The sequence below is a fragment of the Sus scrofa genome, chromosome 4 (assembly GCF_000003025.6).
Source record: "Sus scrofa isolate TJ Tabasco breed Duroc chromosome 4, Sscrofa11.1, whole genome shotgun sequence".
NCBI classification, from domain to species: Eukaryota; Metazoa; Chordata; class Mammalia; order Artiodactyla; family Suidae; genus Sus; species Sus scrofa.
In genome coordinates this window covers 123715630-123730872 of record NC_010446.5, presented here as the reverse complement: position 1 = coordinate 123730872, position 15243 = coordinate 123715630, and the positions used below count along the sequence as shown (strand labels likewise).

General features: G+C 37.4%; 1 protein-coding gene across 4 annotated transcripts in view; it reads left to right on the top strand.

Annotated features, from left to right (window-relative positions):
- Window positions 1-15243, top strand: part of FNBP1L (formin binding protein 1 like) — a 104584-nt gene that overhangs the window by 48773 nt on the left and 40568 nt on the right. For all 4 annotated transcript variants that reach the window (XM_001928546.6, XM_005663661.3, XM_005663662.3 and 1 more), the window contains exon 3: window positions 14891-14944. In XM_001928546.6, coding sequence (XP_001928581.3) covers window positions 14891-14944 — 54 coding nt within the window. The remainder of the gene's footprint in view (window positions 1-14890; window positions 14945-15243) is intronic.

Below are 15243 nucleotides of genomic sequence, written 5' to 3'. Positions count from 1 at the left end.
CTGACTGATGTAATTAAATCATTGCCTAGAACCACAAGGAATATTGGCTAGGTAGATCATGAGTGGCTTTCATTCCAGAAAGATACTTGAAATCATAAAGTCAGGAAATGAAATGCCAGGAAAAAGAAATACATCTGTATTAATTCCATGCTTTACAGTTTTATTCTTCAACAGCTCTTTGCCCTTGCAGTCTTTCTAAAGTATTGAAGAGTTCTCCAGTTTCTCATTTCTTCAGAGTTTCTAAGGCTTAGAAATTGAGCATGCTGAGCTGAGTTTCTTCCTGTTAAAAATTTGTTACTGGTGAAAGTGATTTGGGGCTATATTTTAGAAGATAAAAGTTTTGAAGGGAAAAATTTAATTTTGAACCAGTGAACTATATCTTAAGATTTTGTATAAGCAGAAAATCATTGTTAGACCACACCTTGACAGGTAGTTTTGCTCTAACTTACTCAATAAAATGGTGCTTGAAGTCTGAAGACTGGACAACAACATAAAGTTCTAGCTTTAGGGGTAAGGATTCTCTATGTTGGATAGTGACAGAAAAATCCAACCTACAACGGCAAACATGAGTAAAAAGTCCAGGCGTATTTTTTTTTTTTTTTTTTTTTGTCTTTTTGCTATTTCTTTGGGCCGCTCCCGTGGCATATGGAGGTTCCCAGGCTAGGGGTCTAATCGGAGCTGTAGCTACTGGCCTACGCCAGAGCCACAGCAACGTGAGATCCGAGCCGCGTTTGCAACCTACACCACAGCTCACGGCAACGCCGGATCATCAACCCACTGAGCAAGGGCAGGGACCGAACCCGCAACCTCATGGTTCCTAGTCGGATTCGTTAACCACTGCACCACGACGGGAACTCCTCCAGGCGTATTTTGACTCATGGGTCAGATGTGTCCAGACTGCATTTCTTGGCTCTGCCTCCCCTCGTTGCCTTCATCTTCAGGTTCCACTCAGTACCTTTCTTTCCACACCCGTAGCTCTAGATTTCACATCTTCACACCTCTGCACCCCGGGGAAGAACCATGATCTTCTCTGTTGTGCATTTGGGGGAGGAGAGCAGACAGAAAAGGAGAAAAGAAAATGAAGGGAGAAGAGGAAGAAGGGAGAGTGCAAGTTTGTATCAGCTTTTTTCCTCCAGAAATCCCACTGGAAGTCTCCCTTTGTCTTGCTGACCCTGGTCCAGTTAATACACTTAGCCTGAACAGTTCACTGAAATGAGAATATTTGATTTATAGCTAAAGGTAGGGAGGGATAATTGCCCAAAAGAAATTTAACTTAGTGGGTCACAGAAGGAAGGGGGATGTTTTGAGTGATAAACCACATGTGTCTACTAGTAGTAGTGGTTTATGTCACCAGTTGATGGGGTGTAGGGATGAAATAGACTAGTATGATGAATAGATTCTTGTAGTATTTTTATAATGAAATAACATACTACTACTATGACATTTATTAAAATAGCATCATTCTAATTTCCTGATCTTCTTTGCTTCCTCTTTTTTTTTTTTTGGCTTTTTTTTTTGGTCTTTTTGCTATTTCTTGGACTGCTCCCGCGGCATATGGAGATTCCCAGGCTAGGGGTCGAATCGGAGCTTTAGCCACTGGCTTACGCCAGAGCCACAGCAACGCGGGATCCGAGCCGCGTCTGCAACCTACACCACAGCTCACGGCAACGCCGGATCGTTAACCCACTGAGCAAGGGCAGGGACCGAACCCGCAACCTCATGGTTCCTAGTCGGATTTGTTAACCACTGCACCACGATGGGAACTCCCCTCTATTTTTTTTTAATAAAGTATTTTCCATATGAAAATAACTGGGAACCTGCTGGTATATGAATAATAATTGTGATGGTATTTTGCCCATCCAAAACTTAAGATTTGGGAACTTTACCATTCAGGAATCTGGAAGCATTAAGGACCTCCGAAAAGTTAAAATAGCAATCAGAAAATGTTTTCATGGAGTTCCTCGGTGGTTCAGTGGTTTAAATATCTGGCGTTGTCTTTGCTGTGGCATGGGTTCAATCACTGGTCCAGGAACTTACGCATGCCACATGCTTGGCCAAAAAAATATGTATTCCTGTGTGAACAATGAACAATTTCCCTCATTTAATTTTTAATTTGGTCTCAACTCTAGCTTATTAAGTTTTCTAGTTTCTAAGTTTTCCAGTAGAAATGCTATTGAGATTACAGTGATGTGATGGCAGTGTGAAGTAACCAACAGTAAAGAAAAGATTAAAATACTGCAAAAAAAAAAAAAAAAAGAAAAAAAAAAGAAAAATGTTTCCAGCCTCAAAGTACCTGTACCTGTCAGTAAGGGAACGATGACAAATTCTGTGGAATATGCAGTTTAAATAAATCAGTAGCACATTTAAACTTAAAAAAGGCCGTTGATACTCAGTCTGTAGGTATAAAAAGCAAGTTACAGAACTGAAGGTACAGCAAGATCTCCGTCTTGCTTACGTGAGCTTGAGTACACACCATGTATGCAGTGTGTCTGTGTTCTGAATAGGGCTGAAAGGGTATACCCCACATTGTTTTAGAGTGGTTACCCCTGGAGAATGAGAGTGAGGGAATGAGAAGGGAAGGAACTTAACACTCTTTACTTATCCTTGTGAATTTTTAGTCTTTTCAGTGATCGGGTAATCTTAAGCAAAAATGGTATATTTCAAAAGAATCATATCACAAACTATAAAGTAAAATTGGGAAGTTATAAGGTAAAACTTCAGCAATCCTCAACATTTAATTGTCCAGAATAACTTGGGCCTCAAGCATTTCAGGATGGCCAAGGTTTTACCACAGTAACAGGACTAATCAAATGGAGACTTGCTTGCCTTTCTGTTTTGTGATGGATAATAACCATTACAATTTCCACTTACTTGTTAAAAGAGATTTTAACAACACTTCTTTGAAGCAGGAGTGGTATTAGAACCCACAATTACATGACATGAAAAATATGATTTTATAGTGACCAATAGGTTTTATTATGCACACGTGCTCTAGGTCAGTGATGGACATCTTTTTTTCTGTTCCAGCACACTAAAGAAACTCAGCACATGCTCATCCTAACAGTGGCTCTCTCTTGCAGCGATTCTCAACAAGGGCAGGATTTTTGGAAGGTGTTACGGACTCTAGAAGGAAAGAGTTGGGAGGAGGCAAGTGTAACTTGAAAACCACCAGCTCTCTTCCCTTCCTCTACACCGAGTTGCTGCTTTGGATGGATACTTAGTAAATGATTGAAATATCAGCTGCTCTTTATAGTACCTGTTTTGTCCAAAGGGAAGCGGTGTGCATTGTTTATTCCCTCTTCTTTAATGGAAAAAATTCTTTTGGTTAACTCCCTCTTGTTTTTGCTACTGAAGTGGACAATGTTTTTTCATAGTGGAGCAGCTTTTTTTTCTTCTATAGTAACTATATTCAGAATGTTAAACATTTAAATTGCAGATATATTGTAGGATTAAATTTGTGGTATATTTTTTGTAAATATATTTTTATAAATTTGTATTTGCACAGACTTAATTTGCAATAACTTTGGCAGTCCTAGTTTATTTTCTTCTCTGTCCTTTTTTCTGTTTTGATGGCTTTGGTTTAACTTTAATATTAATGTTTAAGTTTAATATTAATACTCATTTTTGGTAATAGTTTGAGGATGAGAATAAATAGAAAATAAGGCATCGAATCATGTTTGGAGACAGTTATAAACAATTGAACCATGTCCATTTTGATGGATAATAAGTGATGACTTTGAATCACTTGGTAGAACATTTTTTTGTTCGTGGACATAAAAAGCTAATACATTTATACTATTGTATTTGTATGGCAGAAATTAAATTTTCTTCAGTTAAAAAAAAGAAGCTGTCTATAGATGATAGCTTGTATCTTTTTTTTTCCCTGTAGCAGAAATAATCAGAGCATTAAGTTCTATCATAGAAATTGCTATCTAAAATTATGTTCCCCTACTTCCACCCCAGATCATTCCTTTTTGGCTCAGATGTGACTGTGTGGTACTGCAAGAGAAATAGAGTGAATGACAGAAAGCCTAAAAACTATTCTTACCTTAACTAGAACAGAAATCTCTCCAAATTTCTTTGATCTTATTTTTATTTCTGTATCCTTGCCAACCCTGGCAACATAGCTGGTTCCTCTTGAACTAAGTGAGTATAAATTGAATGCATAAATAACTGAATGGTCTGTGTTTCAGTTTAGTTTAGAAATTAGGATCTCTAACCATATGATGAACCTTTGACCATATACTGCTTTCTCTCCATGCTAGAGTTTATGTCATGTATGTATCAGTGTGAGGAGGTGGTTCTTCTAAGAGCTCCCCGAATATTTAGGATATGTTTAGATACAGGATAATGGAAATGAAACCATTTTGTATTTTCTGTTTAATCTTTATTTGCTCATGCCTCTGTATCAGAATTTTCTGTTTTTCTGCCCCTGTTTAGTCTCAGAAGAACCTAGGGAGCCTGTCTTTGTACTGACTTGTGGAAAGTGGAGATTACTTTTATTCTTTGGTTGGTTATTGTTTTGCTCTTGACTCTTGGGCCGCCCTTGAGTTTTGATCAACTGCTTAATGTAGTAAACCCTAATAATCTCATTTAGATTATAGGCAGGAGGAACTGTTCCCTAAATCTTGGGGTTTAGATTAACTTTCTTTTTTTTTCTTGTCTTTTTGTCTTTTTTAGGGCCACACCCACAGCACATAGAGGTTCCCATGTTAGGGGTCTAATAGGGGCTGTAGCCACTGGCCTACGCCAGAGCCACAGAAACACCAGATCGGAGCTGCATCTGCGACCTACACCACAGCTCACGGCAACACCGGATCCTTAACCCCCTGATTGAGGCCAGGGATCAAACCCGAAACCTCATGGTTCCTAGTCAGATTCGTTAACCACTGAGCCACAACAGGAACTCCTTAGATTAACTTTCTTTGAATTGGATCCTTTGGAAACTCTTTCGTTATTGTGAGTCCCCTGTAGTTCTTGAGTCTGCCTGGTATGTACCTAGCTGTCTATATCCAGATGACTTATTGGCTAAATAATTTTTACGTCTTGATTCTAGAACATGATCTCCCTATAAAATGTGAAGTCCACACAGGGAAGAGATTTTTGTTTGTTCTGTGCAGTGTGTATTCCTAACTTTTAGAACAGTCCTTGTACAGAGGAAGCACTTTTCTGGGTATTTATTTAATACTGATGTAGCATTTAATGTGCTGGCACTATCCTGAGTGCTTTTGCACATACTAATACATCTCCTATTCATAAAAACCCAATGAGATCTTGGTATTATATTACATATTGGGAGATGGAGTTACAGAGAGGTGAAGAAAGAGCTAGCTGGATTCAAATCTGGCTGCAGAATCTGAGCACATGGTTCTACCTCTCAGCATGGGAGAATGACTAATTCTCTATGGAAGAAGTTTTTTTTCTGTCACCAGTACTTAAGTACCGTTGAGACATCTTTGGGTTTCTAAGGTATTTTACTATAGCCAATAATAAATTATCTGAAAACTACATAACATACTCCTTCCAACCAACACATCTGATTATAACAATTATAGAAATTCAGTTAAATATAAATTAAATCATGTACTTCATAAATTGAGGTCTAGTTGTATCTTTTTCCATAAAGATAAGGACAGGTTAAAAAAAGAGGTTAACACACTTTAGAAGTCCTTCCTTTTAAGAAAATGTATTTGTCATTAAGGAAAATTAAAAACTAACCCTTCAGAGAGCCTTGTTTATTTTTATTTCCTTAAGAGGCATTAAGAATATTTCTGGATATTTTTTAAACCTCCTTTTGAAAGTGTTAATTCCTTTAATTATGAGAATTTAGGTAAATACTTTCTATTTTGTTCTTCTCATAACCTGTTATAAATTGGAATTAGGAGTAGCATAGTGTTACTTAAATTCTCTAATTCTTGCCTTTAATAGTCTCCCTAACTATTAGCTGTTTTCTTCTAATGATTTATCAGGAAACAGTAGCATGACAGTTGGAGAACTTTAATATAGCTAACTATATTTTCCTTAAATGTTTGATTTAGGCTTCTTGCAGTTATCGTTAGAATATTTTTGCTGTGTATTTTTTGGTTTTGTTTTTTTTAAGATTTTTTAAAGGTTTTTTTTTTTTGGTCTTTTTGCCTTTTCTAGGGCCGCTCCTGCGGCATATAGATATTCCCAGGCAAGGGGTCTAATCAGAGCTGTTGCTGCTGGCCTAACGCCACAGCCACAGCAATGTGGGATCTGAGCCGCATCTGCGACCTACACCACAGCTCACAGCAACGCCGGATCCTTAACCCACTGAGCAAGGGCAGGGACCGAACCCACAACCTCATGGTTCCTAGGCAGATTTGTTAACCACTGCGCCACAACGGGAACTTCTAAAGTTTTTTTTGTTGTTGTTCTTTTAGTTTTCTAGTCCCCCCCCCCTTTTTTTTGTCTTTTGTGTTTTCTAGAGCTGCACCTGAGGCATATGGAGGTTCCAAGGCTAGGGGTCTACACCAGAGCCACAGCAACTCGGGATCCGAGCCACCTCTGTGACCTACACCACAGCTTGCATCAATGCCGGATCCTCAACCCACTGAGCGAGGCCAGGGATCAAACCCACAACCTCATCGTACCTAGTCAAATTTGTTAACTACTGAGCCACGATGGGAACTCCTTTTTTTTTCCTTTTTGACCATCAGCATTTTTCTGCTCCAATCCTTGTACTTTTTGTGTGCCATAGTACACGATTTTTGTCTAATTTATTCTGTCAAAAAAGTTGCCCCCCAACTTAATTATCCACCTTACTGCTAACCTACATTTGCAACAGCAGTTCACTTGAGAGTCATTTTCAGTTTTTATATGCTGCTGTCTCATTTAATCTTCACCAGAACTTGTTGGTCTTTGCCACTGTTACATTTCTAGGACCTTAAGAGTATTGGCCCTGTAGTAAGTATACAGCAGTGAACTTCTGTGGAATGTTTCAATCAGCGAACTCTCCCACTTTACTCATCAAGAAACTCAGGCTTATCACCTAACAAGAATCACAAAGACTATTCCTGGTTTTTATATTAAAATGTTTTCTTAGATTTTTTTTGTCTTTTTTGCCTTTTTAGGGCCATATGTTCTGTGGCATATGGAACCTCCCAGGCTAGGGGTTTAATCAGAGCTGTAGTTGCCAGCCTATGCCACAGCCGTAACACCAGATCCGAGCCGTGTCTGTGACCTACACCGCAGCTCATGGCAATGCCAGATCCTTAACCGACTGAGCGAGGCCAGGGATCGAACCCGCAACCTCATGGTTCCTAGTTGGATTCATTTCTGCTGCGCCATGATGGCAATTCTGTTTTTTTAGATTAAATGATGAAGCAGAACCTAACAAATAAAACATAAAGCTCTTAAGAATGAAAATAAGTTCAAAGCAGTTGTGTTAAACATTTTGATAGTGAGATTTCCAATGAAAAGGATTTAAAGACCTTGTTTAAACAACTATAAAGAAATAAGATTATTAATGATACTGACTATGTGGATCACTTAATTAACCTCTTTGTGCTTTCATGATGCCTTGCATAGTTTTATTTCCGAGTTATCTCTTTGTAGCCATTTGAATTGTGTAACATGTCTAAAATGAGATAAAATGTTTGTTTCATCATCCTAGATGTTTAAAGTATAGGCAAATTGACAGATTTTGCTGCTTCTTTGAACCTAGTACTTTGTTATATAGTTGACCTTTAAGAACCTAATATTTAGAAGGAAAACAGAAACCATCAATGTGCAGAAGAAAATTTCTCTGAGAAATATAATACTTAAATCTGTGGTGGCAGTCTGCTTCTTTCTCAGTCTAAATTGAGCAAATAAATTTTCTCTTTTCGGTCTTGAACATACCTGAAAATACTCTTGTGAAAGATTTGCAGTTGCCTAGAAACCATGTTGTTATGCCTATCACATTTTAAACAGCAGTGAATTGTTGCATAAGTTCTTTGGGTAGACTATGAAGCTGATCCTATGTAAGCATGGCCCCATTAACAGTTTTAGGACTGAGTATCCTTGACATACTCAAGATGAAGCAAAAGAAGTAACTGGCATTTTAAAGAAATTAGAACAGATACTAACTTTACCTTCACACTTGCTGAAGTTTGGTTTTCTTCTCTTGGGTATTTCAGGCGTAAATACTTAAGTCTTATTTCTTCTTGTCATCAATCTATTTTACTATCTGCCACCAGTAGAGGTATAAAAATTGAGAGTGAAGCATGTCCTTTTAAAAAACATATACAGTATTCAGAGGTTGTCTAATAGCACTTCTCATAAGCCCTTTTTTCACATTCAGCTTTTAAACATTGTAGTAATATGTACTTAGTGTCAAATTTACTCTCAATCATTTTTTTTTCCTCTTAATCGTTTTTAAGTGTATATTTCAGGTCTGTTAAAAGTGTATTCATACCTCTCAGTGACCAGTCCCTAGAACCTACTCATCTTGGAAAACTGAACCTCTACCTATTAAACAGCAACTCTCCATTTTCCCTTCCTCCAGGCCCCAGTGATTCTCCTTTCTGTTTCTATGAATTGAAGCAGTAACTCTAGCTACTGCATAAGTGAAATCGTACAATATATATATATTTTTTGTGTGTGACTGGCTTATTTCACTAATTATAATGTCTTAAGGGTTTATCCATGTTGGGGCATGTATCAGATTTCCTTCTTTTTTAAGTCAGACGGTTATTCCATTGTATGGATAATACCACCTTTTTGTATATCCATTCATCTATTGATGGACATTTCGGTTTTTCCCACCTTTTGGGTACAGTGAATAATGATGCTATGAATATGGTGTCCAGATAACCTTGTTTGAATCCCTGCTTTCAATCTTTGGGCATATACGTAGAAGAGGAATGCTAAATCTTGTGGTCATTTTGTATTTAATTTTTTGAGGACTGCCATACTGTTTTCTACAATGGCTGATCTGTTTTACATTCCTAACAGCAACGCACAAGAATTCCAATTTCTCCACATCCTTGCCAACACTGGCTGTTTCTTTATAGTAGCCATCCTAATGGGTTATGAGAGATCTCACTGTGGCTCTAGATATGCATTTCCCTAATGATTACATTTTTCCCTAGAGTTACATTGAGGGCCCCCCTCTCCCCCCCACCCCCCCGTTGTGTCCTTGGCGTGCAGAAGTTCTCAGGCCAGGGACTGAACTTAAGCTATAGCTATGGCAACACCAAGTTCTTAACCTGTAGGCCACCAGGGAACTCTGAGCATTTTTTCGTATACTTGCTGGTCACTCGTATCTCTTTGGAGAAATGTTATTCAAGTTCTGTGTTCATTTTTTAATTGGATTATTTGTCTTTATTATTGAGTTTTAAGTGTTCTCTATATGTTCTGGATTGTAATCTTTTATAAGATAGATATATGATTTACAGATCCTTTTTCCCATCCCATAGTTGCCTTTTCACTCTGTCAATTGTAGCCTTTGAAGTACAAAACATTTATTTTATTTTTTATTTTTTTTTAGGGCCGCACCTGCAGCATATGAGGTTCCCATGCTAGGGGTTGAATCGGAGCTGCAACTGCCGGCCTACAACACAGCCATAGCAACTCAGGATCCAAGCCGTGCCTGCGACCTACACCACAGCTCATAGATCCTTGAACCCATTAAGTGAAGTCAGGGATCAAAACCGCATCCTCATGGATGTAAGTCAGATTCTTAACCCGCAGAGCCACAACAGAAACACCACAAAATATTTTATTATTATTTTTGGCCACGCCCACAGCATGTGTAAATCGAAGCCATGCCATAGCAGTGGCCCAGGCTGCGGCAGTGACAACACCAGATCTAACCCGCTGCGCCACAGAGAACTCTGAAGCACAAAGGTTTTAAATCTCGATGTTTGTTTTTTCTTCTGTTATCTGTACTTTTGGTGTCATATCCAAGAAATCATTGCCAAATCCAGTGCTATGAAACTTTCCCCTTATTCTGAGAGTTTTATGGTTTTACCTGTTATGTTTAGATCTTGATCTATTTTGAGTTAATCTTTGTATCGGATTTAAGAGAGGGTTACAGCTTCATTCTTTGGCATGTGGGTATCTTTTACGTTTAATTTTTCTACCATAGGAGAACACACTTGTGGCTCTAAGTGATGAAAAACCAGTTTGAGCTAGTTTAATGATAAGTTTATTGAGAAATTTATTCATTTATTTACTGATATCTTTTATTGATTTGATTTTTAAATCTGAGTTCAAGAAGAGGTGAACAGTCCGGCTGCCAGAAGGCCTAGGATGCAGCTAGGTCACAGGGAAAAAAAGTATCTGAAACACAGCCTGATAGCCAGAGCCGACGTTGTCATCTTTGCTTCTTCCCTCCTTAGCTTGCTTCCTTCCTTCTTTGGGAGAGAGGGGGCTTTTTGTGTGTTGGCTTCATTCTTTCAGTGCAGATTGGCTTTTTTTCTCCACATGCTCACCAACTGTGCCAGTTTTATGTCTTGGAGATTCAGCTCTCATACTGGCCTCAATGCTGCATCAGGTCCACACACTTAAAAATTCCAGTAAGAGAACTCTTTGGCCCAGCTGGATTCAGTTTTCTATCTCTGATCACTTCATTGAGGCCCACAAATAGGGCTGTTTGTATTAATCTGGCAACTCCTAAGCATGTTAACTGTTAGATAAAGAGAGGACAATTAAGAAGAGGGATACCAGTCAGTCTCAGATACTAATACTAACCTGTCAGAAGAAATAGCATTTGTGTTCCATTTTACAAACAAATATGGTATTGATCGCCTTTTAAACAGTAATAGAACTCAGAGCCTGTCAAATGTTGAAAGGTTGAAAATGTATAAAGATGGTTTTTTTGCCTTAAATTTTTTTTGAGGTACCTTGTACTTCATCACTTAACTGTAAAATGTAGTTTGAATAAAACAGAATTAAAGTTTTGAGAACTTATTTAGAATATTTTATAATTTTCACTAAAATACCTAATGTAAACATGGCAAAACTAGAATGGATAAAAAGATTGAATCAGCTATTTAAATATAAATTAAGTAATACATTAAGTACATTTAATATCACATATGCTTAGTATATATAGAGAAAGAATACTATAATTTTTGGAGAAGCTCATTAAATTTAGAAGCCTTCATGCTACTGAAGGAGCAGTGTTAATTCCTCTGTGTGTGATTCTAATGTAATTAGAAAACATGGGTCCCATGTGAAAACAGAGTGTCAGCTGATCTTTGACATGTGTTGTCATTTCTGTAGTATGTATTACATGTGTATAAAACTGTTTCAGTTAATTCCTGATTTTACAGCAGGCTACTCAGAACTTGTCTTACATATAAAATCTCTTGTCATAACTGGTTACTTGGAGAATCTGTGCACTCAGGAGAGAGGAAAATTTTCTTAAAAATATTAGTCTAAGGAAGCTGACATTAAGGGCAGATTTTTTTTGAGAGAGATGAATTGCCTAAAATATTTTTATTTTAGGAGAAACCTGTGTGCTTTACATTTAAATGTTTAAGACAAGCCAGTCTGAGATTTATTTGACCTAATAAAAATTCAGAGCAAGGATTTGTGGGGCATTAATAACCATTCATACCTTGTTGTGAATTTTTGCTGACTTTGGATTATTTTCTTAGAATGCCCAACTGAGATCCTCTTCTTTGAAGGGATAAATAATTCTTTTGGTATGCTTTTATCATTAATTTTTTAAAAAAATCACAAAAGCAGTATATGTGATCATTGTAACACATTTAAATTTGAGTCACTTCCCAGTCCCTTTCCCTAGAAGTGAGTACTATTAATAATTTGTTGTGTCGTCTTCCCAGAGCATGTTTTCCTAGAATAGAAGTTTTGATTTGGTGGAATACGAGAACATTTTGGACCACAGTGTCATTTTAGTGGCAGGGTTTTCTTCAGTGGCTTGTACATGGTTTCTGAGGGCCTTATGGGGGTTTGGGAAGAGTTGCCCATAGATGAGCAACTTTTAAATAAGAGAGGCAAAAGCAATTTTAAAAAATTGCTGAGTATTGACCCTGCATGTTCAAAGGGTAAAAGTAACATTACTTTCTTTTTCTTCCCCTTTCCTCTTGCGATATATGTGCTCTTCCTTCCAGGAGTTAGGGTTCAAATTACTGTTGTTTATGCTGTGTTAAGACTTTTGTGTTAACCTCTGTGATAATAGTTGTAATTCTTTCAAATGTCAGAAGTCCAACTGAGATTGGTGTAAACAAAGAAAAGAATTTATTGGCTTCTGTGACTGAAAAATTCAGGGATCCAGGTACTCAAAAAAGTAAGAATTTTTCTTCTCATCTTGGTTTTGCTTTCCTCTCTGTTGGTTTAATTCCCAAATAGGCTCTTTCCGGATGGTGGCTCCAGGATTATGTCTTATTTTAACTTCAGCATCAAGAGAACATATCTTGGAGTTCCTGTTGTGGCTCAGTGGAAATGAACCTGACTAGCATCCGTGAGGATGCAGGTTCAATCCCTGGCCTTGCTCAGTGGGTTAAGGATCTGGTGTTGCTGTGAGCTTGGTGTAGTTGAGACTTGGATCTGGTGTTGCTGTGACTATGGCATAGGCCAGCGGTTACCGCTCTGATTCGACCCTTAGCCTGGGAACCTCCATATACCATGGGTGCACCCTAAAAAGACCAAAAAAAAAAAAAAAAAAAAAAAAGAGAGAGAGAGAGAAAACATTTCTTACCAAGAATTTCAACAGAAATTTTAGGATTGGCGTTCCCGTCCTAAAATCTGACTAGGAACCGTTAGGTTGAGGGTTCGATTCCCTGGCCTTGTTCAGTGGGTTAAGGATCCAGCATTGCCATGAGCTGTGGTGTAGGTTGCAGACTCGACTCGGATCCCCAGTTGCTGTGGCTGTGGCATAGGCCAGCAGCTACAGCTCTCATTAGACCCCTAGCCTGGGAACCTCCATATGCCGTGGGAGCGGCCCTAGAAAAGGCAAAAAGACCAAAAAAAAAAAAAAGAAAAAAAAATTTGGATTGACTTTGGCCTGAAAGATGGGCCTGAATCAAATAAGTATACTTGGGCTGTTTTATGTGGCTGGCCCACCATGACTACCTAGACATGACAGTAGAGAAGCTGTAGTTTAGGATATGCTAGGTTATACTAGCAGAGTAACTCCCAAATCTCAGGGGCTTTGCAGAGTAAAAGCTTTTTTCTTGCTCATGCAAAGTCAGGCACAAGGCTGGGGAGTAACTCTAGGGCAGTCCATACTGTTTTCGTCTTGATCACAACCTGAAACCTCTACAGCTGTTTCAGCAGAAGCCGAAGAAGCCCAAGAAGGTTATCCATGCGCTCTAATGCTTCAGCCTGGTACTTACATTATACAAAGCTATTGTATAATACATATACACTATGTATCCAATATAACGTGGCTTATTATACAGAATTAGTCACATCGTCCTGCCCAATTGCAAATGGACTAGGAAATGTGTAAAATAACATCGGTTTTTGATGAGCAGAAATGTGCCTGTCACAAACTGTTACAGAAGAAAAAAGGGTAGTGAGTGATACAAGTAGGCATAAACAACAAGGCTCTGCTATAGCCTTGAACTCTAAACAATGCTTAAAATGCTGATATAAAAACATGTTCAGAATTGGAAACTACTCGCTTTTTTGAAATGTTCTTTGCCCAAGTTTGGCTTGATTTTGTTTAAAGTAATTCATGGTTTCATGGTTGGAATTCACTGACTCTAAGTTATTTCTAGAATACAACCCATTTATAGTTTGGAGACTGTGGTTATAGCGTCATAAGTTAATCCATTACCTCATAATTGCCAGTAGCTATGGACATAATTAAACTGTAAGTGCACAAGCTAGTCCATTTGTGATGATGGACTAGTTTCTTTTAAAGTTTCTTCTGGTGCTTTTATAAAATACAGTAAAAATTTAATGCTAGAAAAAATGACATAAAAAGAGACATGAGATACAGGCCTTATTTTTTTGACTGTTAGATTCAACAGACATGAAATTACTCGTAACTTCTGTACTTAGCTTGTTATGGATAGGTAACAAAATCTGTGCACCTTTACTGGTCCTTGGATTAGACTTTGAGGAGCATGATACAAAACACTGGCAAATGCTTTGCAAATACTGTCTACTTTAATTCTTATTACTCTATACGGTAGTGGTATTATTATTATCATTTATGGAAAACTGGGCACAGAGAGGGTGAGTAAATTGTTTAAAGCTACACATAATGCCACACAAAACCTACGCAGTCCAGTTTGACTCCAGGGTCCATATTGCTAGTCCACCTCTGATTTAGCAGAGATGAAATGAGATAGCCTTCTAGTCCGAGACTGTCAAGAATGGACATCCCTGCAGGCAAAGAAAGTTACAGATTAGAATGTAATTCTAAAAAAAGAGAAGTTTAAGGATCATGAAATGATTTTCATATAAAAGTAGAGTTGTGGAGGTATTGACCAGCTGTTCTTTATCCTGAGTCTGCATCTGTTTACATTTTATCTTAGTATTAAAATCTCTGATTTGCAAAACAAAATGATGATATTTCTTTAAAATATGTGTCTTTTTGCCGTGACTTAGTTTCATATACTGAGTACTTTGTTTCTTTTATTCTTCCTCTTCTTTTGTTTGACAGCATAATCAGTCAAATTATTATGATTACAATCATATAAACATAGAAATAACATTTCTTTCTTCAGGTAGTAGTATTTTAAGAAAAATATAAATGATGAGCATATATTATGTTAATGGTAATTGATCATGTTTTTGTCTTATTTGTTTTATATCAAATTCTTGATTTAGTAGAATTGGAAAAGGTGAAAGATTTATACAGTCTGAAGAGAAAGAGGATGATTTAGTGAAATTGGAAAGTTTTAGAATATTAGATTTAACAACAGTATTTTTAATAAATGTTTAAAAAATCTTCTTCCTATAGAAATCTGGTTAAGAAGTACTGTCCCAAACGTTCCTCCAAAGATGAAGAGCCACGGTAAATTTTATACCTATTTATTATTACGTATTAAAAATTAAAAGAATACCTACATTTTTGTTATTTGGTAAATATTATGCTGTTAGTTTTTTTATAAATATTTTTACAAGTTTATTATAAGGAAAAATTTATGTTTATAAAAGAGGAAACTATTATTCTTATTAGGATGCTTATACTTCACTGGGGATAGTTTTCTGGAATGTTATAGATAAAGTATGGGCTCTAAGTAGTGGGGACGGGGCTTCCACTTGAATGATGTACTTTCCAGAAGAAAAGGATATTTTTTCCAATGCTTTATT